This window comes from Podarcis tiliguerta (assembly GCF_965153285.1).
Source record: "Podarcis tiliguerta genome assembly, chromosome: 12".
NCBI classification, from domain to species: domain Eukaryota; kingdom Metazoa; phylum Chordata; class Lepidosauria; order Squamata; family Lacertidae; genus Podarcis; species Podarcis tiliguerta.
The window spans coordinates 3,739,966-3,765,665 of record NC_139545.1 but is presented as its reverse complement, the minus strand read 5'-3'; the positions used below and the strand labels follow the sequence as shown (position 1 = coordinate 3,765,665).

General features: G+C 42.3%; 1 protein-coding gene and 1 long non-coding RNA gene across 6 annotated transcripts in view; one reads left to right on the top strand and one right to left on the bottom strand.

Moving 5' to 3' along the window:
• The window catches only part of GLI3 (GLI family zinc finger 3), a 253,340-nt gene that overhangs the window by 56,583 nt on the left and 171,057 nt on the right, over nt 1-25,700 (bottom strand). For 3 of the 5 annotated variants that reach the window (XM_083407001.1, XM_083407002.1, XM_083407005.1), the window contains 4 exons: nt 17,591-17,792; nt 3,502-3,718; nt 2,582-2,698; nt 408-548 (listed from right to left, as the gene is read on the bottom strand). In XM_083407001.1, the coding sequence (XP_083263127.1) occupies nt 408-548; nt 2,582-2,698; nt 3,502-3,718; nt 17,591-17,792 (677 nt within the window). The remainder of the gene's footprint in view (nt 1-407; nt 549-2,581; nt 2,699-3,501; nt 3,719-17,590; nt 17,793-25,700) is intronic. The other 2 variants (XM_083407003.1, XM_083407004.1) reach the window with 1 other exon arrangement.
• LOC310661326 lies at nt 3,726-5,307 on the top strand. Its single transcript, XR_014503904.1, has 3 exons — nt 3,726-3,967; nt 4,346-4,467; nt 4,499-5,307. It is a non-coding gene; the product is annotated as an uncharacterized lncRNA (long non-coding RNA).

Below are 25,700 nucleotides of genomic sequence, written 5' to 3'. Positions count from 1 at the left end.
GGGTTGGGGGGGGGGCGTTTCTCAGTCTCCCCTTTCTATTGTTACAGTCCCATTTGAAAGGGAGGGGAATCAAACTTGGCAAGAGGTTAATAATAACTCATGTCCAGCTTACTATTACTCAATAACTATCAAAGCCTCTGATTCAAAATAGTATTTTGTGGCTTACAGGATCAGAGCCATTACACTCTCTATTGAAGACTTTATTGAATTTTACACTAAGCTTTAGCTGACTGAACAGGTCAAACGCTATAGCTCAGAGTTTTGCTTTATTCGCAGAAACTCAAACTCCTCTCCAGTCGGCAATGCTGTTTGCAAAGAAACTTGACTCAGCAAAGGGTCACAGAACCTGCCCCTGCAGAAAAGGTCACACACTTTTCGAAACCAGCTCCTGGATGCCATTAACTTACATGCACTAGCTGCTCCTGCGTGTCAAACTCTCGCGAACAGCCTTCCCAATGGCAGTTTGTCTCGTAGACCACTTCAGGCTCCTGCTTGCTTTCATCTTTGTCCCCTTCTTCTTTAACTAGCGTCATGCCTTCAGGTGGCTCCTGGGGGATGAAGAGAAGAGGGAAAGGGTGTAAGAAAGAGGGGCAGAATCCCCTAGCTTCGAAAGTACCAGAAGGGTGTGGGAAGGAAACCTCATTCACTGCCTTTCAGCAAAACCCCCAAGCCCAGAGTTAATCTTGTAAAGCAAAGAATGAAAAATGGACAATTTCTGCACAGCTGTGTCATGTGCTCCCTAACTATTTTGAGAAAACCCGAAGATATGTGGCTCTGCTGTGTCCTATGGACTTTCCATTTGCTCCTAAGACTTTTGGCTAAGGTCCTGGCTGTCATGGGTGCAAAGCCTAAGTTCTCAACTTGTGAAATGAGGATGGCAAAAGACAGAATTGTTTGGGAAACCAGTGGGATATGGAGATGCTGTTAACCAGTCTAAGCCTGATTGATTGGGAGGACTATAAATCAAGCCACAATTTTAAACAGGGCAGTCCTCTCAGGCACAGGTGCCGTAAGAACGGTGGTCAACAATCATCAGCAAAATGCAGGTGTTGGCCAGGCAGCATGGTGTTCAGGTGGCTGGTCAAAAATGGATTACATCCTCTGAGTCATGGCCTTTGAACTACCTGGAAACTGCAACCTTTCCACAGCAGATGTTCATTTTACCATGACTGAGCAACTTTGGAGTTTCCTTACCTATACATTTTTTTGGTCCTTCCTTTCTAACAATGAAAACAAGAAGACTTATTGTAGTGATTCATGACTGCACAACACATATGCAGCCACACAAAAGTAGAGCAGTCATTTTATATCATTCTAGTATTATGGACTGCTATGCATCAGGGTGTAAAACTTCAGCATTCAAGCCTTCTTAGACAGAGAAATACGTTGAGTTAGCAAAGCTGACGGGGAAGATCCGGAATCAGTGTGACGAACTGTTTCAAAAGGACTGGAGCAAATTTATATTATATATGAAAGAGTATTGTAAACATCTGAAAACGTTTGTAGCTTTGAGTTGAAATGTTTTGTAATGACAATATAAGGAACTGATTTACATTTAACGAGAAAATATAAAAATAAGAGAGAAGGTAAAAAAGTGGTTATAGAAATGCTAAGATTAAAGTAAATATGTATGGATATTGTGATTACAAAAATTGAAAATGTAATAAAAATTATTTTTTTTAAAAAAATAGAGAAACAATTTTATATGTGTGAAATTCTATGCATAGCCAAGCAGGTCAGGGGTTGTTGGCAAACATCTGTCTTGAGAGACAATGAAGCACACCTCCGGGGTGAAGTCAAGCCGCTGCATTAGCAGCACCAAAGTGACCTCCCCAGGGCACAAGCCTGGGCAGTGTGTATAGAGATGCTGGGCTGCCCAGGCGACACCCCCCCCCCCGACCTCATTGATGTGGTCCAAAAGAAAAGCAGGAAGAAAAGGAAAATACATTTGACAGCAGCTTGGCTGCAGGAGTTGCCAGAAGGAGGTGCGCAGGGCACCATCCAACTGCCTTAGGGACTCCACTCCAGGTTTGTGTTTACTCTTCAGCCTTTTCTTCTCCCAAAGATATCCCACAAGGCAGTGGGGGTTTAGGATCAGAGTTTTCCTAGGTGGGCTACCTTCCCAGGTTGACGAGCCCCATCTGACCCTCACTTCCCTCTACAGCATGTGCAGAAATCACCTTCTTGACCACTGAACCCACTATTGGTCTCATCTCCTCCATCTGCCAGAGCTTGTTTTTGCATGCAGGGGAAGTCCCTAACTCACCAAGGTTTGAGACCCATTGACGACCCTCACTAGGTTTAGATGTTCCCAGGGTGTGGTCGCTGTTGCATTCTGACAGCTTCTAGGAGTCACAGGTGAAAGCTGAGTGCAGGGTGGGGACCAAAGGTGGACAAGCTACACCAGAAGAAGCATAATTTTCGCCACCCCCCCATACTACTCCTCCCTAACACCCCAGGATTAGGGATAGGTACATGGTATGTACCTGAGGCCATAGCCTCAGAGCCAAAATGTGGCAATAATTTGTGGATGATGAATAGCTAAGAGAAAAAGGGTATTTGTGGACCTTCGTTGTTTTACCTGCATGCTTCCTGCACCTGGGCTGGGGAGGTCGTCATCTGGTTTTATCTTTGAACGCTTGTTATGCATCGGGTCACCTGTGCTGCTCACTGCAGACTCGCTCGTGGGTTTGCTCTGCTGTACATATTTACGTCCCAAAAGATACAAATACATGATTTCAAACAGATACAAGCAGACCCTTCTGAGCAGATTTATTTGGACAATTTCCAGAAGGGGAGAAATATTTGCCTCTTTAGCAAAAACAACCAAGTCTCATAGCACCTTAAAGACCAACAAATTTATTATAGCATAAATTTTATAAACTACAGATGATTTAATCAGAGGATAACATGTCTTTCGGGGGGGGTGTATGTGTACACACACACACACACACACACACACACACACAGAGGTATATAGACATACAGGTGTGGGCATGTGTGTGTCTTAGAGGTGTGCATTAGGTTTGTCGACTTCCCAAACCACAAGGCCCATAGTGATGAGTCAGGTGAGGTTTTCATACACACAAGTTAAATTGCCCTGTTAGCCAGGCATCTTGTATGTGGCCGCTTTGCTTACAAACCAGGATCAGCAGGGGGAGTTTTGCCACGAACTTCCGTGGGATATGAATTGTACTCATTTTACTTTAGCTTATTACCGCTTCCTGCACCCTTTCCTTGAACATTCTAAAACTGTCAGATCCAAAACACAGAAACTGAAATATTTATAAGGGATGGAAAGCACTCTATCAATCTGAAACCATGATACACTCTGGGTAATTTATAATAAAAGATTGCATATACTGCTGCCCCAAGGTACTTGTTAGCCAATCTGCTCAGTGGCTGTGGTGATTAATCGCTAACATGACAATGGGGTTGGCTTACAAAAAAGACCCAAACAAATTAGCAGTGTGCAAAAGCTTCTCTTCTACATTCCCTTACCTGTGTGGATTCCGATGGACCTGAACTGATCTGGACAGGATTCAAGACGCTAGGAATGCCAGGAATAGGCCTCTGCGTAGGAAAGGTTGGCGCAGGATGGATAAGTGGAGGGCTGTGTCCGAAGGCTGAGCCCAGGCTCTGCTGACGACTGAGGATTTGTTGATGCATCTGTTGAAGGGATACTGGGGTGGGAGGGTATGCGAAACTCAGAGCAGGGCTGCATTGCGAGGAAGGGAAAGGGGAGTAAGTAAAATTAGTCACAGAATCAAGCAAAGACACGTGGCAACTTCAAAACATGGTTGAGGATCATTAGCTGTTCCAAACCATGGACTCAGCTCTACAGTTGCAAATAAAACATTTAAGTGTGCTTTAAGTGCAATATACAATGTGACACTAGATGGCGGTGGCGAGCCTTATGGAAAATTCAATGTATTTTTAAAGATGCTTTTTTGAAAAGCGGACGCGGGTGGCGCTGTGGGTAAAACCTCAGTGCTTAGGACTTGCTGATCGTATGGTTGGCAGTTTGAATCCCCGCGGCGGGGTGAGCTCCCGTCATTCGGTCCCAGCTCCTGCCCACCTAGCAGTTCGAAAGCACCCCTAAGTGCAAGTAGATAAATAGGGACCGCTTTATAGCGGGAAGGTAAACGACGTTTCCGTGTGCTGCGCTGGTGCTGGCTCGCCAGTTGCAGCTTCGTCACGCTGGCCACGTGACCCGGAGGTGTCTTCGGACGGCGCCGGCTCACGGCCTCTAGAGCGAGATGAGCACGCAACCCTAGAGTCGGACACGACTGGCCCGTACGGGCAGGGGTGCCTTTACCTTTTACCTTTTAAAAAGCATTTGCAGAACACTATTTTATATGTGCGTAGATTCCACCCATGAAACCACAGCTTCCCAGTTTGGAAGAAACAGGAAACAATGTAGTTAATTAAAAACTCCCTGGGTTTAACTGCAGGGCACCAAGAAGGGTAGAGGAGAGGATCTTTGCATGCAAGAAAGAGGCTCATGCATATCATGATGTTTTAACTGAAATGTGACATTTGTTTACCTAGTTTCATGACAAAATATAGTTTTGGCTGCTGAATGACACTCTTTTGGTAGATGCAAACATATATACAAAAATACTATATATGTCAAGTATTAAGCACAAATAAGTTATTCAATATCAAGAATATCAAGCTTTGATACTGATGGATAATACTGATTTTTGGCAACTAATTATTGACTGGACAACTGCCAATTGCTCTGATGCTCCTTCACCTCCCTCCGTTCACGCCATTCCTCTCTCTCCTCTCTCCACAATGGCTGCTATGATAACTGAATACAGTTACATTTCTCCCTCTTCTACTAAGGTCACAGTCCTAAACACAATTTCCACCATGTCAGTCTCATTCAATGCAGTGGGACAAGTTCCGGTGAACGTTTGTGGGGTTTCAGTGCAGCGTGTTTGGCTGAGGATGCAGTCAGCCAAGCAAGTTCTACTCCTCTCAGCCTTGATGGGCTGCTACACATTTGGGGCTGGGAGACAGAAGCAGGGCCTGAGCAAGGCAGAAAGTCAGTTCACCACTACAGCAGCTGCATGCGTAGCTCAGAGTCTTACTAGAATTAAAGGGACTTAAATACCAATAAAGGGATCTTACTCCTGCAGCAGAAGTTAGGAGAAGGTGGGTCGCACAAGGAGTGCTAGATTACCTGCTGCTTCTCTACCGAATTTTTGATTCTATTAATCCAAAAGAAATAGGCCTCTATCTTTGGATTCATGTCCATGGTTTGAGGCAAGGTATGATTTCATTTATTCATACATCCCATATACAGTGGTACCTCGCAAGACGAATGCCTCACAAGACGAAAAACTCGCAAGACGAAATAGTTTTTTGTTTTTTGAGTTGCTTCGCAAGACGAATTTCCCTATGGGCTTGCTTCGCAAGACGAAAACGTCTTGCGCCTTTTTCTTAAAACCGTCAATGCATTCCTATGAGAAACCGTCAATGCATTTCCTATGGGAAACCGTGCTTCGCAATACGAAAAATTCACAAGACGAAAAAACTCGCAGAACTAATTTCGTCTTGCGAGGCACCACTGTACAATAATGGTCCCTCCATATACTGGACATGCATGATTTCCTCAACTGGAATAAAGCCTGAACACTTTCTGTTATGGGCACTCTGTTATTCCAGACCAAATTAATATTCCCTAAATAAAAAAGACTTTCCTCTCCGAGGGGAAATAAAATCTTGCATTTGTGTGCATGACCTCCTTCCTTCCCCCAACAATGTCATCTGATAAGCACGTCCTCCCTTGGTGCCATCTTGCCCCAATGTCTGGGGTATGAAAAATATGCAGAATAACCTGGTTTGCTTCATACAGTATGTATTCTCCTACAAAGGAGGGTAGCAGGGATGGAGAACCTGTAGCCTTTCGGCTGTTGCTGCCCTGCAACTCCCGCATTCAGGGCCACTGGCCATGCTGATGGGGGATGATAGCTGGAATCCAACAATATTTGGAGGGCCACAGATTCCCCATTCCTGTTCCACAGCATTTAAGACTGCAAGTGATGACAGACTTCAGATACCATCTGTATGTAGCTGTGCTGCTGCATTACAGAAAGCAACGGTCAAGTTTCCTATTTTCATATTAAACTGGAATCACTGTGAAATACATCCCCTTGAGAGACTGTGTGTTGCAGTGACTAGCATGGGGAGTAACTGGGTTCAAATCCCCGCTTCGTCATGGGGCTCATTGGATAATTTTGCGAAAGTCACCATTTCCCACTGCCTGACCCATCGCACAGGATAGGAACAAGCAGAAAAGAAGTCCCAAACAATTTTAGTCGGAAACATCAGATTTCCCTTAGTAAAGAGATTCCTCAAAACATGCTGGGAACCAACTCTGTCTGCGCAACTGTGTTATTTTACTCCTTGCTTTTTCAACAGTTGCCTCTGATCCTCTCTACCGTGTTGTTGTGGGTGGGTAGACTATGTGTGGGTGGGTGTGCATGCCCCCTGACCTCCTTGGGGGAAATAAAAAAAATGTCATTGTATGTATTTGTTTGTTTTTTAAATGACTTAATTTGGATCTATTTGTCCCTAAAATCCTATTAGTGGTGTTTTTTTACAAGTACAAGAGGGTTAAAATGATAGAACATAGGCATGCATGAGTTTGTATAGTATATTAATGAACCAAAGAGAGTAGTTGTACCACTCCAATCTCAGGTTTCTGAAAGGGAGTATGTGTGTGTGTGTGTGTGTGTGTGTGTGAAATCATTGTGTTCCGTGATGAATGGCTTGTACACTGAAGAATAAATTGAACAAACTGGCATAGAGCTCAGTGAACATGAAATCAGCTATTAGAAGAAAGCTTGTGAACAAATTCTGAAGCTGATATGCATCTTTTGATTAATGTCCTATCAATCATCCATAGAGGCTACCTTAGCTAAGTCGCACTGTAATCATTCATGGTTGCTTACAGGGAACATAGGCAAGGACTAAGGGGCTGCAATAACTGAATATTATTACCAATTTCCCTCTGACTCTTACAGTGAACAATTACTGTTTGGGGGACATTTCTGCCTCCTTTTATTAAAAGGATACAATGTGGAATGAAAAGGAAGTTCCTCAAAGGCTTCTAAAAATTTCCCTGGTGTTTTTAAATTGGCAAACTATTACAACTGGGAGATCTTCACAGCAATAACAGTAACCTATTCGCACCGAACCTCCTCTCGCCACCTCTTTATGAGCGGCAGTCAATAGGACAAAAGTGCATAGTCATGAGCGAGAATTGTTCTTTAGCAGGAATTCAAATTCTTTCACCTATTTCGGAGTAATGTTTTCAGCTAATGTGCTTAATCATAGCAATAATTATGATGGCAGACTCTAAATTTGCATTAAACCCACCACTGACATTACAATGCACTTTGATTCCTGCAAATATGATACGTGTGCACATTTTTGTAGGCAATTAAATAAATTACAGTCATTTATTAAATTTAAAAAGGACCATTGGATCTTAAGTTTGATGGTAAGCCACTGGCAAAAAAAAACAAGCTTGCAATGCTCCATTATATTTTTCAGAGGCTTTGATCCAATCTATTCATTTCTGCATTACAAGACCTAGAGAGCGTTTTCCCAGTCCCATTTTGCCAGAGCATGGCTGTTTAGGCTAGAGCATACTCTGGGAAATACAGTAGAGTAATGAAGTGATGACAGGTATTAGCATGCATAATGGGCTTTAATAGACATTTATTGTTGTTTAACTGGAAGGGGGAGCAGGGCTTTCCCACCGGAATATTTCTACATTGAGGCTCATTGATCACTAATTTCAGAGGGGAAAGAGGTTAATCCATCAGTTTCTGCAACCAAACGGCACTGATAGAAATTCTTTAGGTGACATTCTGGATGGTCTGAGCTTTCCATCTTTGCAAACAAATGAGTGATATGACAAGCATGGTGTTCAAAACACATTTAACCAATTGATTTTCTCTCCCCCTTGTAATAAGATCTAGAGACATATGAAAGAGTGGACCATGAGCCAAGATTAAAGAAATTGCTTCACACAGAGGAACATAACACTGCAAGATTATCAATAAAACTACTGTAAAACACCATGTCATCCATTCTTTTTCTTTATCTAAAGTTTGTTATTGCAATAAATAGCCGTTATTGAACAGTTTGCCTTTTCCTACAGCTTTTCCAAATTTTAGTACAGGCAGGTTTCAATCCACTCTTAAAAAATACTGAGCAAACCATTTTTGTTATTGTGCTTTCTCTTTGCTTTTGCAGAAGTGACAAACTTGCAATATTCCTACAAGTCATAACGGGAGGCAGGCATAGTTTTTCTCAGGTGCAAAATGGAATGCAACAATATGCAGTGGGATCCTAAACTTGCTTACTCAGAAATAAATCCCGCCAAAATCAATGGGACTTATTCCTTAAGCAAGCTAACACTGCAGCCTTATGGCTGCAAACCTCTGTGTTTAAACCCCAATGGGTATTTAATACTGAATTTTAAATTGTTGTAACTCGCCCTGGGACCCACTGGTGAAGGGAAGGTAATAATTTTAATAAAATAACAACAAAAACAACATAGACCAGGCAGCCCATGTTTTTGGAGTACAACTCCCACCATCCCCTGACTGTTGGCCGTGCTGGATGGGCTGATGAGAGTTGGGCACACATAACCTCTGAAGGCATTCCATTGGCTACACTAATGCGCGTAAGAGTGTGTTTGTGCAGGGCGCTGTTGTTTGATGCTAAGGAGCAAAGAGGGCCTGCAGGTCAGCAATGCAGAACTGAACTGCAAAGCCATTATCCATAGGGCTAGTCCAGATACAGTCATTTCTATGGCCAGTACCCATACAGCATTGGCCCAGCTGTAAAGACCATTCACATCTGTATAGCAAGAGAAGGTGATAGTAAATAAACCTGTCCGGTCTTGACTAGCTAGCAAAAAGTGTATTTCACACCAACCCACCTCCCAATTTCAATTCCCAGAGTTTCTTGTGGAAAACCTGAGAATTAGAGAAGTTTATGCTTATAACACAAATGGATTTGAAATGCCAGGCTCACCTCATGTACCGTATTGAGGGGGTTTCGAATAAAAAAAGTCTACAGTGGCTGAGTATATGCAAATTTGTGTTTTCTCTCTTCTTTCTTTTGGAATATAGTGCCTACAGGTGCTTGTGCCACAGGGTGGTCTGCTACAATAGACCCAATGCCCCATTGCCCAGAGAACTTCTTTACTCAAGTTTTTTCTCCCTTAAAAAATGGGTTTTGGGGAGGGGCTGGGAACAGACCCGCCCCCCAAATGCAAGAATGGGGCTCCACAAAACTGGGGGTTTTCATGGAGGCTCTGTCTCATAATTTATGCTGCTCTTTCACAACATGAACACTCCATGTAATATGCACTAGAGAAGAGTTAGGTGCCTATTGTTCTCCATGGGCCTAATTCTGTTAGATTGCGGAGAAGTTCTATGTACAGCAAAACCAGGAAGGCAAACACGCCCACTCTTATTAATCTGTCCTTATGTTTGTTTCACATTTTGCAGTGTGTTTCTAAAACTCTGCAAGAAGAGGAACAGACCAGGGGTTTTAAAAACTAAGGGAGAACACCATTAATGTGTTTGTGTTCAAGGATTAGAAGGCTTTAACGAAAAACAACAACTCAGTTTTTTATTCCATTTCCAATATTGTAACAGATTTCAGAAGGAATGTGCCAGCATGGACTGGCTTTATATTTTATTCCTTTTTTCATTTCCCGTGAACTCTCTGCTCCTACGGCTGCAACCTTCTTTGCCTCTAATCCCCATTCTCTAAAATTTTAAAACTGGAGGTAAAACAGGTCAGCAAATTACATTTCGATTACATGAGGGCATCATATTTTATGGAACTGACTTCAAGAAGAAGAAAAGCAGACCTTATAATCAAAACCAAACATTGTGGCTATTTTGTGGCTGTCCTCCTAAGTAGGTCACATTGTTGCTGGTCACAGTTGTGGAATTTACCTCAAAACAGCTGTTGTTAATTGTTAAGATATACAGTATTCTCTTTCGTGCACATTTGTCAAAACAGTCCATAACAGATATACAAGCCCCGGTTTTAAGAAAACTGTGAGAGCGCCAAAAAAGATCCATAAAATCTGGCTGTTGGAAAATGGTTGCTGGAAATGAAGACCCTCTCCCTGATTTTCATGTCTCAGTCATTCACTTCAATTTCTACAGCATAGTAAGGTTGGGTGGGAAGTTTTCTAGGATGGAACTACCATGGCATTTTTATATCCTTTGATAAATTGTTCAGGTTTCCCTCACCAAATTCTCCTTGATAAGTTGCAATTTATTTAAATTAACATTTGTTTTTAAATTTAGGTGGCGAGCCACCATCATGTAGTTTGAAGTCTTTTCAATTTCAGTTGTACATGCGAACTATATGACATGTATCTGAGAGCTTAGTTGTGTTATTGTTACTTCTGCTCTCTTAGTTGCAAAAGAAGATTCCACATAGCATGGGTTTTTCTTGGGGGGGGGGGTTGTTTGAGAAACCCAACTCCAAGGGGCCCAAGGACACATGAAAGTATTTGTGCAGGTTTTTTAACCAATGCCAGTGGGTACATAACTGTGCACAAAATTTCATTCCTCAAAAGCTTAGATGCCCTGGTCCAGTGGTTCTCAAACTTCTTTTTCTGGGCCATACTTTCAGTACAAAAATTTGTTCGTGCTACACCGAATTTTTTATTGATAAGAAATACAGTGGAAAACAAAAAGTAACAACTCCTAGCATTGCTTGATTTATAACACAGAACACAGCTACTTTATGATCATGGGGCATCCAGAAAGTATTAAACAATGCAGCTACATAAGAACAGGAATCACTCCCAAAAACGTAATTATAAATGTACCTTACGTATCTATGCAAACTCAATGAGATGTGTGAGATGGCTTTTGCTCATTTATATTAGGTCTAATTTGAGACAAGCTCTTATCTCCTCATCAACATCAAGCTTTTCTCTTTTCTGATCTTTCACATTTGTCAAAGTTGAAAATCCCTGATCACAGCAGTATGTCGTGGAGAACTGTAGAAGAACAGCCAGGGCTTTTGAATATCTATCCATGTTCTGCATATATGTGTGACACACACAGACACACTACAGTGAAATGTTTAAATGTTTCTTTGTCCTTGAATCTTTCCGCCACACTTGCCATCCCCTCCTGCCACATCAGGCTGGCGCGTCACACCCTTTGGAGAACCAGTGCCCTAGTTCAAGAAGCCTCAGAATAAAAACCACCTGCAAGCCAAAGCCGAGTGAGGGGCAGCTCCAGTGGCCTACGAACTGCTTTCGTTTTCCTTAACCAGCGCTAGCAACCGCCTGCCTCTTGTGTGCCGACGGCTGAACTGCAGCCAGTAGACCTCTCTTAGCAAGGGAAAGGAATCGGCTGTGAAGTTGACATGAATGCTCATTTGATGTCGAGGTGCATCATGATCCTCATCCCGTCACCATTCAAGTTGATGGATGCACAAGGTGCATATGTCTCTAGTCACATGCAGCACAACGTTAAACCGGGATCAGCATCATAATGTTTTGTTTCATCTGCCCATCCTGCTGAATTCTGGTCTAATAGTTTTCCAAATGCCACGGCAGCATCAGCCAAGCAGTTTTCTAGCTGGATAAATTTTATTTCTTTGCGTTTTTAGATACATGCGTTGTTTTATTCAGCTGCTTCATTTGACAAATGCCTACCAGTTTGTAACATTTGTTTCATTTCAACAAATTTATTTAGAGGCATTCTGCGTAGCATCGATATATTTAATATATAGCTCTGAAATGTGCTTTGTTCTATTATATATGCAATATTTATTCTGGCAGTCTCCTACTAAACTATTAACAAAAATTGTGTGCTCTTGACTCATCATGTTTGCACTGTGTTTAACACTCAGAATATTTTTACTCCTGAAGTCTTAAGTGTTCTTTAGCTAACTTCCAATGGATGAAGTTGATGTTTTCTACTTTATTTAAATTTCCCTTTCATTGCACTTCCATTGTAGTTTTAGTTTTCTTACTGAATAAGAGGCAATAATGGTTTCTTTACAATTTCCACCAGTGCTTACCCATTATCTGTTTTATTTTATCTTTTATAACAAACTGTATTTCTCTTCCTGAAAAAGAGCATTGCTATACATAAACCATTGTTAACACAGGTTGTTGGTGCAATACTGAAGACGGATGAACTTTCGTCATTTCCAAATTATAACCACTAGAATCTCCTTAAAGCAGAAGTTTTTAGAGATTATAATTTTGAAATGACAGAAGCACTTTTATTAGTTTTCCCTGCCTCCCTGAAGGAGTTGGTGGTGACGCCATGCCAGTTTTCTCTGTTGGTTTTCTTCTCTTACTCAGCAAGTTGCTAGATAACATTGAGGATTTAGACCTATTTTAATCTGACTTTCAGACTAGTTTTAGAACATAAGCCACTTTGGTTGTTCTAGCTGACAACTTTCACTGGAAGACAGGTAAAGCATGCCCTGTTTGATTGGGCTTTTTATAATTAAGTTTTGGTGGTTAAATTTAATTTATTGTAGGATTTGGCTTAACAATATTATTAACAATACAGTCATACCTTGGTTTTTGAACAGCTTAGTTCTCGAATGTTTCAGCTGTTCCAGTTTGCAAACTATTTGTGGAAGCTGAACGTCCGCGGCTTCCGATTGGCTGCAGAAGCTGCACTTTGGTTTCCGAATGTTTTGGAAGTTGAACGGACCTCTGGAACAGATTCCGTTTGACTTCCAAGGTACGACCGTACTGCTCACCTGGTCTGATCTGCAAATATGGTTTACTGCATGCTGATATATTTAATTGCTGCTTTTTATTTATTTGTATATTGGTATGCTCTTATATAAAGAGTGTTTTTAAAATTTGTAATGCTCTAATGGAATTTTGCTGGGGTGTTAGGGGAGGGGCAGTATCTCTGGTTGGGGACATCGCATGCTCTTTCTGGGTGCCTCATCCACCAGGCAGACATAGAATCATATTGTATAAGGCTGAGCAAGCATCACTGCTGGTGATCATCACTGGCCACCTGCAGTTGAGACACACAGTCAGAAGGTTCACATATCACAGCTCTTTTGAGAGCTTTCACACTCAGACAGGGGATGACACTTTTGAATGATCCCCCATGTGAATAACCAGGAGAGCATTCATACATGCGAAGTGCCATGCACAGGTCAACCTATACACAGAATTCATCTCATGAAGCTTAGTTTGGAGCATCTATGAAATCTCAAATCTTCAAATCAACAAAAACAATGGGTTGATATGGCATTATTTAAGGCTTATAGGGGGGATCTGATGCTGAGAGACATCTGGTTCTTTTTTATGCTCTTTGTATTTTTAAATGGCTACAATAACTTAATCCAGCCCTTCTGTCTGTTTATATATTTTGCATTCCTTATTTCTAGGGAAAAGTATGACTAAATATGTAGAGCTTGCGTAAAATTCTGCATATTCAATGAGTGGAAACCTTTGCTGAAAAGCAATACAAATCACACAGCAATGACTTGCACAGTCTCTTGCCCCCAAGTCTCAGAAGTAGTGATGACCTGTTGCTTCTTGGGTAGCTGAGGGAATGCAAGACTTTCTAAAGCCTTAAAAGTCGGGGAGGGGCTTTTTTGCATAGCTCCATCTGGTATGGAAGATTTGAAAGAAAATGTACAAGGAGAACTCAAAAAGCGCATGGAAAACTACTGTTTTCAATGCTAGCACAAGTGCAACCAAATACTTTTGGGCTCAGCAACATTTCAACCCAAAATAGGGGGGGAAATAGGAATAATTAGGGGAAAGACCATTACTCGGAGCTCTATGGCATATAAATATTGTTCAGGATTATAAATTACTCATTAAAGGCATAAATTAGGAAATGTATGTGCCCTTCCTATTGTAATACTGTGATGAGTCACCCTTCTCTAACGTGTGACCCACCCTTTCCCACTCAAACCTAACGTGGCAAATCTGAGCTTCCGTTATCGGAATAGGAATGAAAAGATAACACTGGTTTGTTGCTGTTCAGTATTCCCCACAAGTTTCCCATGGAACTGTAGAGTTGGAAGGGACCCCAAAGGTCCTCTATTCCAACCCCCTGCAATGCAGGAATCTCAACTAAAGCACCCAGGACAGATAGTCATCCAACATCTGCTTAAAAACCTTCAATGAAGGAGAGTCCACCACCTTCCAAGGAAGTCCGTTCCACTGTCCTTCCTGATGTTTAGTCAGAATCTCCTTTCTTGTAACTTGAAGCCAATGTTTGGGCCTACGCTCCAGAGCAGGAAAAAAAAGCTTGTTCCGTCTTCCATGTGACAGTCCTTTAGCTACTAGATAGATGGTTCCCTTGTTGCTTTTTCCACCTTCTGGGAAATGAAACTGATATTTTATTAAGCCACTACATTGCCCAATTAAGTGTGGATCTGCACCTTTTTGTAAGGTTGCCAAATCAGATTCAGAGGGCTGACGTACTTTTAAGGATTTCATAGAAGAGAATTTTGCTAGTGTGGCTTACTGCATCACTGTAGCAATGGGATGCAGAGAGGTTTATTTGGTAAAACTATGATATTTTTAATGCAACATTAATAGTTACAGAAGTCCTTGTGCCATCCACACCTCAAGAAGTTAGAAATTGGTGCAATTCATTAAAAGTGGCCCAATTTCCTATCAGCTTTCCTATACATGCTCAGTATACTAACACGTGATGGGGTCTCTCTCTGTTTGTGTCCAACTCCCACAGTCCTTTTTATAATTAGGACAATTTGATTTTTTGGTATCATTTTGAATCTTATTCCAACTATGTATTGCTATACATTAAGTGCATATAGATCAAATGACATTTAAAAAACCACAGTTACTGAAAGAATTCATCTGGTAATACGTTCATTTTATTTTATTTTTGTAGTTCTTCACATTTAGGAACAACTCAGTTATCCATGAGCAACACCTTGTGTGCTAAACCCATTTACTTGAGAGTAAGTCCCATTGGTTTCACTGGGATTCCAGTGAAGGTCATAAGCCTAAGAAACGTAGCAAAGGACTTGGGCCTATGCTCTTGCAATAGGAAGCTGACCCTCAGCTTCATGGTTTTCTAGAATAAAAATATCCAAGAAAGGTAAACTAATTTCTTCATGAAAATCGAGTCACTCTCAATATCACAAGTCAATTGTAGCAATGCCCCTCTTACACACAGCAGATTAGGAAAGCAAAGCAAACCAAGTTGATTTTTCTTTCCCTGCATCCAACCCCTTCAGGAGTGAGTGTTCTAGTTCTTCCTCCTGCTGTTTAAACTTGCCTCAACCTCTTGGCCCCCAACTGCTAAATCTCTTCCCAACTTTGTTTAGCTCAATCTGAGCCAAGAAGCAAAGTGAAAGAAACTAGATGTTGCAAAAATCAGCCTGCAATTAACAAGACCTTATTAATGTCACATTTCTGCTCAGGTAGCCCAAAATGGGTCAAGATATAAGAAAAAAGTGATGGTTATTTTCAGAGCTTGATCCTAGACAGGAAAAGTACATTGGAATTAAACACAGTGAGGTTGGTTCCATGTGTCATGTGTATCTTCAACTAGAGAATGGTTTTAGGTCTACCTCAAAAAAGTCTACAAAACATGTGTGACTCGTGCAAAATCTTAGCTCACACTGCCTGTGCAATATGTGAAGGGGATGTGTGTGAATTTCACCTGCATTGACACACATGACACAAGCATGTGGAAATCCTTCACTTTTCAGATAGAAAGAATGAAGACACACAAATCATCCATACATCCAACAAATCAATCAATCTGACATCAGGAATCACAAGACAGAGAAGCCAGTAGGAGAACACTTCAATCTCCCAGGACATTCAATACAGGATCTGAAAGCAGCTGTCTTATTACACAAGAATTTCAGAAATAGACTTGAAAGAGAAGTTGCTGAATTACAACTTATTACTAAACTGAAAAATATTGAGAGACCTGGCCTAAACAGAGATACTGGATTATTGCCTCATTACATATGCTAAAGCTATTTTTGGTCATCTGCATACTGTCCCTTGCTTTTTCCTGTAGGACTAATTGCAGTCGTCAACAGGTTTACCATACCCATTGGGCCAATCACCCATCTCCTACTACCCTTCTGAGAAAAACCCCACCCACCCTCCCACTATAAATAAGGGTCTGGTGACTTCTGTTTCAGTGTATCTGAAGAACTGTACATGAAAGCTTATACCTAGAACAAACTTAGTTGGTCTCTAAGGTGCCACTGGACTGACTATCTATCTATCTAGACAGACAGACAGACAGACTGCGTCAGACCAACACAGCTACCTACCTGAATCAAAACATGAGGATCATGCATAAAGGTTGTAACTTAACAATATTAAATGAGCATATGGTCAAGTACAGGAAACATTTATATTAACCATAATCTATGGATGGTTATCTACAGATGGTTATTGAATCTATCTTAACCAGATTCTACCACATATTATGCTGTACCATATTTCCAGCAAAGATTCCAAACTGAAATAATTTTGGGGCTGAATTTCAGAACAGCCCTTTTGGAATTTCCTCCAAGGAAACTAAAGAGCAAAAGAATTGGAAAGAGCAGTTTATTTCTTCCACCCCGTTTTTAAAATTTGTTATGAAATTGTGCAATAGAACATTTTAAAACAAGAGGGATACATTACACACACACACACACACACACACACACACACAAACATGGTTTAGCTCTATGTGATAACCAGGCCATTGCAACAGGTGATTTTAGTGGGTTTTGTAGATCAAGTCTAACCTTTCAAATCCAGCAGCCTCCCAACATCCTTAAGGTAAAGGTAAAGGTACCCCTGCCCGTACGGGCCAGTCTTGACAGACTCTAGGGTTCTGCGCCCATCTCACTCAAAGAGGCCAAGGGCCAGCGCTGTCCGCAGACACTTCCGGGTCACGTGGCCAGCGTGACATCGCTGCTCTGGCGAGCCAGAGCCGCACACGGAAACGCCGTTTACCTTCCCGCTAGTAAGCGGTCCCTATTTATCTACTTGCACCTGAAGGTGCTTTCGAACTGCTAGGTTGGCAGGCGCTAGGACCGAACGACAGGAGCGCACCCCACCGCGGGGATTCGAACCGCCGACCTTTCGATCGGCAAGCCCTAGGCGCTGAGGCTTTAGCCCACAGCGCCACCCGCATCCCCCCAACATCCTTATATGTCACCAAAACTACTACCTCCAAAGCAGTTAGTAAGCAGTACATGCTGTTCAACCGAGGGCCACATGCATCTGTGCAAACATAACCAGAAATGTGTTGCACAACTAGAATGCTCTTCAAAAGTTGTGCCCAAAGCATTTTATCCAAACACCTTTGCTTGCTGTGGGTCTTTTGTTTTTCTGGAAAGCTCTGCTATACTAAATGCACCTCAGCAATCAGTTTTTCAAAACTGCAACTTCATTTAGAAATTTTAATTTAATTTCCTTTTGATGGGACTCGATAAACAGTGGTTAATAAAAGTATCTAAAACACCAAATAAGGCGTTTCACTCTTGCACGATTTATATACATCAATCATCCCTGTATGTTGTCAGCCCTTACCTTATTGCACTTGCAGATAAATGGCCGTAGGAGCCACTTGCTGAAGAACTGCTACGGGAATTGTTGAGAATTGTGACCAAGGAGTTTGGAGATGTCCGGATCATGGTCTGAAGGTCAAAGCTATGATCAGACAGAGGCGAGAGGGACAGCGTTCGCTTTCGGCTTGGTCTAGATGGCAGCCTGGGACTTGGAAACCTGGCGCCTGTTATGTAAACAAAAACAATTATCTACCCAAGTACCTGAGCCTCTTTATTTATTACTACTGGCTATGGATATAAAGAGTCGCCACAGCAGTACGACGTGCTTTTGACAAGCCCACTCTTTCCACTTATGATCTACTGGCTACGATTTAAGAAAATTAGGAAGAAAAATTTATCTTTCCATTGCTTACCTCAGGGGAGCTCTGTTTATTAATGTGCAAGCAAAATGATAAATTGCTAAACAAAAGGAAAAGACTTTTATGTGTTATCCTTCTCATTTCTGGTGATTTATGAATCTGATGGCTGCTTAGACATTCACATCATTAATTCACTAGAAGCAAGGAGACGGAGTGGTTCAAATCTGAGCTACCGGCGAAGCCAAAGCCCTACCACATTAATGAAAAAAGCCAACAAGGACTTCTAAAACACAAATGGAGATCAAGATTCTGTTTTCAGTTTGTTCATAATTTCTGTTCGAAGAATGCGGAATTCAAGATAAGCGTGAATAAAATAATATCGTTTTGAAAGCATTTAGGACATATCTATCTCACCTTTGCTCCCAGTGGTTTTAAAGTTTCCCAGCAACAGCCTGGGACAGTGATTTTCCCAAAGCCATGGCCAAGCCCAAACGGACAGACTGGGGACCTTTTTCAGCCCAAGGGCAAGGGCAGTTTTACAGGCACCACATAGCAGCGATGGAAACAGTCACAGCAAGCAAAGCACTGGGTGTGTTTGCTTCATTCCAGCCACACAAAAGCCAGAAGACCATTCCTTGCCCGGCTCCCCCCTCATCCCCGTCTAGGCTCCTGCATTATCTCAGTCCAGTGACACATTCCAGTCAGGCAGAATCACTCAGAGAGGGAGCAGAGTAGGGCTGGTGACAAGGCATGACCTATGGCAAGTCCTGGGAGTCTAACAGAGTCTCCTGGAGGGGCACATTCACCGCCCCAGATCTGGCATTTTGTAGCCCTGCTTTAAACACTATTTTCAAACCAGCTCTTTCATTGATTGTGAACAGCTCTTTCACTATTTATTCACGTGACTGGGCTTATCAGCTGCAAGGCTTCATTACACAATTTGTAAAATACCTCTGGTATTTTATTATCCACCATTTGAAAAGTGGATATGAAAGTATTTTGCAGGTTTTTAAAATTAAAGCTTGGAGGTTCTCAGAGCAACTACAGTGGAATTCCCTTTCCACTAATAAATGCAGGTTATGATCCAGCCAAGGGATTTTATGTTCAGTTTGGTGGGGAAGATTGAAGGATGCGGTTAACCCTTGAGGGTCTGCATTTACATTTGTCTGACACGCCCAAAGTGGCATATCTATTCTACCAACCACCTTGGTAATCCTTTTCATTCAAGGGATTCAAAATCCCCACTTTAATGTTCTACTTTTTCCACTCTTCACTAGTATTTCTACTAATACTACTCCTCTCCTTACCTCAAGAAAAGAAGACTAGTCCTATTGGTTGGAACACATAACGCCCCCCCCCCGCCCAGTATGCTGCCTCTAATGATGTCTGGACCAAGAAGACTGTGGGGCGGCGACTGCATAAACATGACAGAGCACCAACAAAGTGCTGAGTCTCCTGGTCTCCCCCTGCTGTGCATTTGTTCAAAGTCTTAAACTTGGTATTTGAATGCTTGCTTTATTGCTTCTATCACTACATGATCTGATCTCTAGTTACGTTCCCATCTGCGCTTCATTTTGGGACTCTCTTTGGCCATAACCCCACAGATAAGGCTGCCAGCAAGAGTGTCAGTTATCTGCCATCTGGACTGTGGTTCTCTTTTTGCTTCTTCTACATCTGTATAACCAGCAGGCCTCCATGTTGTTCCAATCTTGCTCCGGATACCGCGTTGACGAGTCAGCATTTAAAAGTGAATGTAAAGATTTTTTTATTCCTCAGGCTCCTTATAATTTAACCTTTTTCATCTCTATTTTACAGGCCTGGCGGTTACTGTGTGCCTGCCTGCTACTTCAATTCAATACAGCGCTTTGATACTTGAGAATGGCAGTGTTTTTTGGATTTAAAAAGTTATTAAAGCTTACAAGTAAAGGCCATCTAATTAAGGACACAAAGAAGTGCAGAAGCGACATTTAAATAGTTTCGTTTTAAATAGACAACGAACGAGGAAGATGCCAACACCGCCATGCAGTGCCAGCGAGAGCAACAGTCTCCAGCGAGCACCCAGTGGCAGCAAGGTGATCATGTCTGATGCCAATTTATTTAATGCATTTACATCCCACCCTTCCTTCAAGGGACCCAAGGGGGGTGCACAGTTCTCCCCTCCCCCTTTTTTTATCCTCACAATAACCCTGAGAGGTAGGTTAGGCTGAGAGTGAGTGACTTATGCAAGGCTGCCCAGTGAGCTTCATGGCTGAGTGGAGATTTGAACCCCGCTCTCCCAGGTCATAGTCTGACACTCTCTAACCACTAGGCCACACTGGCTCCCTATTTCACTGAACACCATAAGTTCAGGGCTCTGAGCAGTCTTAGGTGTGACGCTACGTTTTGTTTCAATCAGGTATGTATCATTTTAGAATGGTATTAATACAGAAATTGGAAGGGTGTTTAAAATGCCATAGTTCATTTACGCATATTGACCTGAACCCTAAAATGAATGCTTCCCATTGTGAATATAACTAGATGAGTTCCATGTGAACTAGGAAGCATTTGCAAGGGACCTTTGACTTCTGGGCTAGGAGCTGCACCAAGCATCTGGGGAAAACCTCTCACAAAATAACAATTTTCTTGATAAAAAGTTGGAGAGATTGATCTGTCCCATCCTAGGCATGAAGGCCACTGCTGCTAGCATTATTCTTCCTTACAGCATGGCTTGTAAGGCTGGAAATGAACTGGGGCCAACCAAAAATTCATCAGTGGTTCTAGCATGCTCAGCGGGAACACTACACATGCAGAAGCATGCAAGACTATATAAATTTAAAGATTTGGGGGTTTTTTATTTAAGAAACACACCTAGCCGAAGAAGCAACATTGAGGTCCAAGGACTTAAGGAATGGTGGTGGCTGTTGAACCGAGAAAGACAGAGAGGTTCTAAAGGAATCATAAACCAGGTAAATTTTAACTATACAACTGAGAACAGCTAAGATACAGAATGATACGGGATTAGTTTGGGGAGCAGAATGGAAAATTGGGGGGGGGGGTGGCAGGAAGAATGGAAATGGGCCTGCTCAAGCTCCTAACAGATTATACTATGTGTTCATGGTTGGTGGACCATAAGATGATTATATTGGAATTGATTATATGAAAGTATGCTGAACTTAAATGTTTGGTGGAAGTGTGTCACAAGGTTAAAAAACTCACCCACCCCCAGCACTCTATAGCAACACACACCCTTAAAGCAACACACACCCTTACACACCTTCCTATATTGATATAAAATGCTGAGGTTCTGGGCTGAAACGCTAGAAATAACACTGCAACGTTTTGCTGCAGGTACCACTTGTTACTATGACTGGTAACAAGTACCAGGCACTACACCAACTGTCTTCCATTGCTATCTGATTTTCCCTCTACCTTCCCTTCCCTCGGCCTCTGCATCCATCTTTGCTGTTGCTTCAGACCCCGACCTCAGACCTTTGCCTCCTCCTCCTCTTCTTTTTCAGAGGCTATTAAGAAGGGTAAGTTGATGGTTGGGTGGGTTAATGCCAGCCAAAATTTCTGTCTTTGTCGTTATCTGCCTTTGCTTCACATTTCTTTATCTTTACACACTTTTCCTGCTTTACAGTGGTACCTCGGGTTACATAAGCTTCAGGTTACAGACTCCGCTAACCCAGAAATAGTACCCCAGGTTAAGAATTTTGCTTCAGAATAAGAACAGAAATTGTGCTTCGGTGGTGCAGCAGCAGCAGGAGGCCCCATTAGCTAAAGTGGTGCTTCAGGTTAAGAACAGTTTCAGGCCAAGAACGGACCTCCAGAACGAATTAAGTACTTAACCCGAGGTACCACTGTAGTAGGAAAGGAAACTTTTTCCTGGCAGCTAGAGCTCAAATTGTCAGCATGCAAAGAGTTAAGGTGGCAGTGGGTAGCTGACGACAGGGTCCTGGCTGATGGTGTTGCAAAATAAACTTCTTGCTCACTGTGGTGTTGTCCCTTAATGATGTTCCAAGAGGACTGTGCGTCTGGAGGAAGCTGGCTTCACCCTCCCCACTTTCCTGCCCCTCTCAGATTTCTTCCGGTTATCTTTCCTGTCCACAATGATGAAGCAGCTCAGGACAGACAGATTTATGTATGGGCACCTGGAACATTCTTAAAGAAGATTACTAATACTAATTTACATATCTGCAGCATCAAAAAGAGACCAGTCCCTGCCACGAGGCACTCACAATCCTAATTTTGGTGATCAACAGGGGTTATCCAAGATCAGCAGGGAGTATCCAAGAGGCTGGCCCACAGTAATCTGAAAACATATAATTAGGAAAACTACCAAATGCAATTTTTCTTGACAAAATGAAGCAGAATGCATCTGACTTGTAAGACAGCACTGCACAGCACTGATTGTAGAACTTAGCTATGAAATGCAAACATGGGCATTCTCGTTGCTGTTTTTAGCATCTTAATCTTGGCTTCTTGCTAATTGTTTTGTTTTTCCTTTTCTCATCTAAAATTCTGACAAGGAAGAAAGGAGTTTCTTTGGCATGATGAATGGTAGGACATTCAGATTCCTATTTAATGACAATTAATTTACTGTACACCCATGCAAGTTAAGATAGTTTTAATTAGTTTTTACAAAGTAAAAGGCTAGCTTCATCCTCTGTTTAGATAAAAGAACCTATTGCCTGACTAAACAAATTCTCATCAAATAGGGAAGGTGAGGCTATATGACCTTCCCACGATTCACTCTTAATTTAATTCAATATTTACAGTTTAAAAACAAGCAATTTGCATAATGCTGCTGTGCATTTGTGTATGTTTTTAATACAGGAAACAGTCGTTAATAACAATACAAAGAGTTGATGCTGTAATGAAGCTCAAGTAAATGGTATCGCCTTAAGAAGCATCCCAAACTGAAGTCTACACTCAGCGAAAGGAGAGGGAGAAGGAGCAAAGCACTGCACACTGACCTCCCTGCCTGGCCCAGTTCCTACCACTAGGCTCTCTGACTGCAGTCACTAATCACTCTGCTGCAGAAGGAGGGGGAAAAGAAATCGTCTTGAGTCATATGCACATATAGGCACACAGGTGTATAGCGAAGTCCATCCAGTTATAAAAAGTGCTCCTTAACATGATATTTCAAATGATGTCTTCAGGAGCTGCAAATTGTATATGTACAGATGCTTGAAAGAGAGAAGCTGCGGGGACTGGACACCCCCTTTACGCAGAGTTCCTGTACATGAGACTGCCCTCCCTCACACACAGACCTTTTGAACATGTCCCCTGCCCTGGATGCAGCATGGGAATTAAGACATTTGTCCTGCTGTAACGGAGAGGAGGATGGTACCTTAGCATCTTTGGAATGCACACATTCAGAGATGCCCCTTTATTGCCGCGGAGAGGGACTGGGCAATATGCATGGGTCTTCAAATCAGACTCCCTAACATGCGTGGATTTGATTCCTAATGACAGCTTTGTATGATGAGCTTGATAAGCACAAGAGACCAATATTCAGGCATTCTAAATCCCTCCTGCAGTGAAGGAGAGCAAGGATGCGCAGGCTAGCTCTGCTTCCTCCCTGTCCCTGTCCCTTCCATGAGCTAGAGGGATCAGTTCAGCAGCAAGGAACCTTTCCTACTCAAGTAGCTCCCCTGCACAATTAAGATGCTCCAGGGTTTAACACGCTGGGAAGCTGCACAGGTAGACCAGGGTCCCTGCTTTAGAAGTTATACCTCCAACTCATAAACCTAAGAATGCCAGAATGGCCCATCCAGTCCACCATCTTGTTCTCACTGTGCCCAACCAGCAAGCTTCTGGCTCTCCCTGTGGATTCACTCAGAAGGCACCAAGGGCTAAGTCTATTCAGTGCACGCAACAGTTGCCTTGGTAAGTGCCACCCCAGCTGTCGCTGACACGTGCCTAATGAAACATGGCAAACAAAGCAAACTAGCTACCCAGAAGCCATTAACATGAATTGTATTGAATCTGGGTGTAATCCCAGTCCTTCTTCCTTCCTCATGGCATTTGTATGCCATTCTTCTGAAGCTCAAAGCAGCTTTGTCAAAACTGAAACAGTATTTTCAAGCAATATAAAATACGTTATACACAAGAACTTATTGTTATTAGGCACAGATGAGCTCCTGGCTTGTGTATCTCCTCCTTTGCCTTCCCTTTGGAGCACACATGCCTTCAAGTAGCCCTTTGAAAGGTGTGGGAGGGGCTGGAATCTCTCATTATACTGACATATATATATATATAACAAAAACATCTGCAATGCAGACTGATAGTAGCAACGCAGACTCCCCTACCATCTCCCAAATCCTACAAAGTGGTTTTCTGTGAATCTCAGCAATACCCATATATTATAGTTGGTTTATCTTTGTATGAACTTGTCTAGTACCACTTCCTTCAAAATAAGATTTAAGTATCGTATTCATCATCAGCCATTAGCAGCAAAGCAATTATAACTAAATATAAACAGACCAAATTATACTTGGATCTTCTCCATGAACTGAATGAAACAGTGTTACTTTCGGTTCCTAAAACATATCTAATTCATGTGTGTCTTCTTTTAGCTCCATAACGGTATTGGTGATACCTGGGTCAGTCTTCAGTGGCAACTCTAAAGATGAGCCAGCTCTTATGGCAGCAGAATGCCCATATTGTTTCTCAACCCTTTCCAACTCCAGGAGTTGAGAGCAACTACATTGCAAGGATATGTCTAAGATGTTGTAAGCATACATGTAAAAATGTATGACAGTGACATGGACCCTTCAGAGAGCAGAAATGGCTGTAATTCTCTGTACAAACTCAATAGCAAGTCCACTGGCCTATCAGTGCTAGCTTCTGTGCAATGTGTAAAATGATACAGAACTTTAAAAATAATGTTTACAAGGAAAATGAATAATGGCACAAATAACAACTATTTAAATGCTACAAAATTGCCTTTGGGGAAAATTCACTTTAAGTCAGTAAAAAATGAATTTGGCAAACAGCAAACTGAAGAACGTTTTGTATTTTCGAATTGAGCCACAGATAAAAATGGCTTCTTATGGATTTCCCTTTTCAAGACTTTGCCAAATCTCTATCTTTACTTTTGAAGGGTCACAATTCTACATACAGCAAACGTTTTCACATGAGAGTAAGATTAAGAATGTTTTGGAGCTCTTTTATGATTCCAGGAATGGCTCTACCCACCTACGGTAGCAGGTGCTGGGAGGTATAGGGCAGCACTGAGCTGTTGAAGAACAGAACTTTGTGTGTGATATGGCCTGTCTGATAACCTGGGGCCCTCAGGTGTGGTGAAGGATGCAGTCCCCTCACCAGTGCTGCAATAAGATTCCGCTGCCAGTCCTGTACATGGAATGGGAGAGCTGCCATCTTGCGCTCTGCTTCAGGCAGCAAAATGTCTTGGGCCAACAGTAGCTGTCGCAGACAAACACCTCGATGTAGACAATTCAGGTCTGGGTGTTTCTGTCTGTAAAAGCTCCCCACCCCCTGTTGTCTTCTTCAGCAGCAGTGCCTGCGGTGGGGTGGAGCCACAGAACCACCCTCCCGACATTGGTGTAGTAGATGTTGCTTATCTGGAGGTGGTAGCAACAGGGCAGTTGCAAGGTTGGGGTCATGTGGGTGCACCACTGTGGCCACCAGTTCACCCACACAGCCCCACGCTGGTCACTGCCCTGCCACACCCCAGCCACGTCTAAGTAAGCAGCAGCAAAGCCAATGTCAGGAGGACTTCTCTGCAAAAATTCAGAATGTAAGTTGTTCTGAGACAGACCTCCCCCC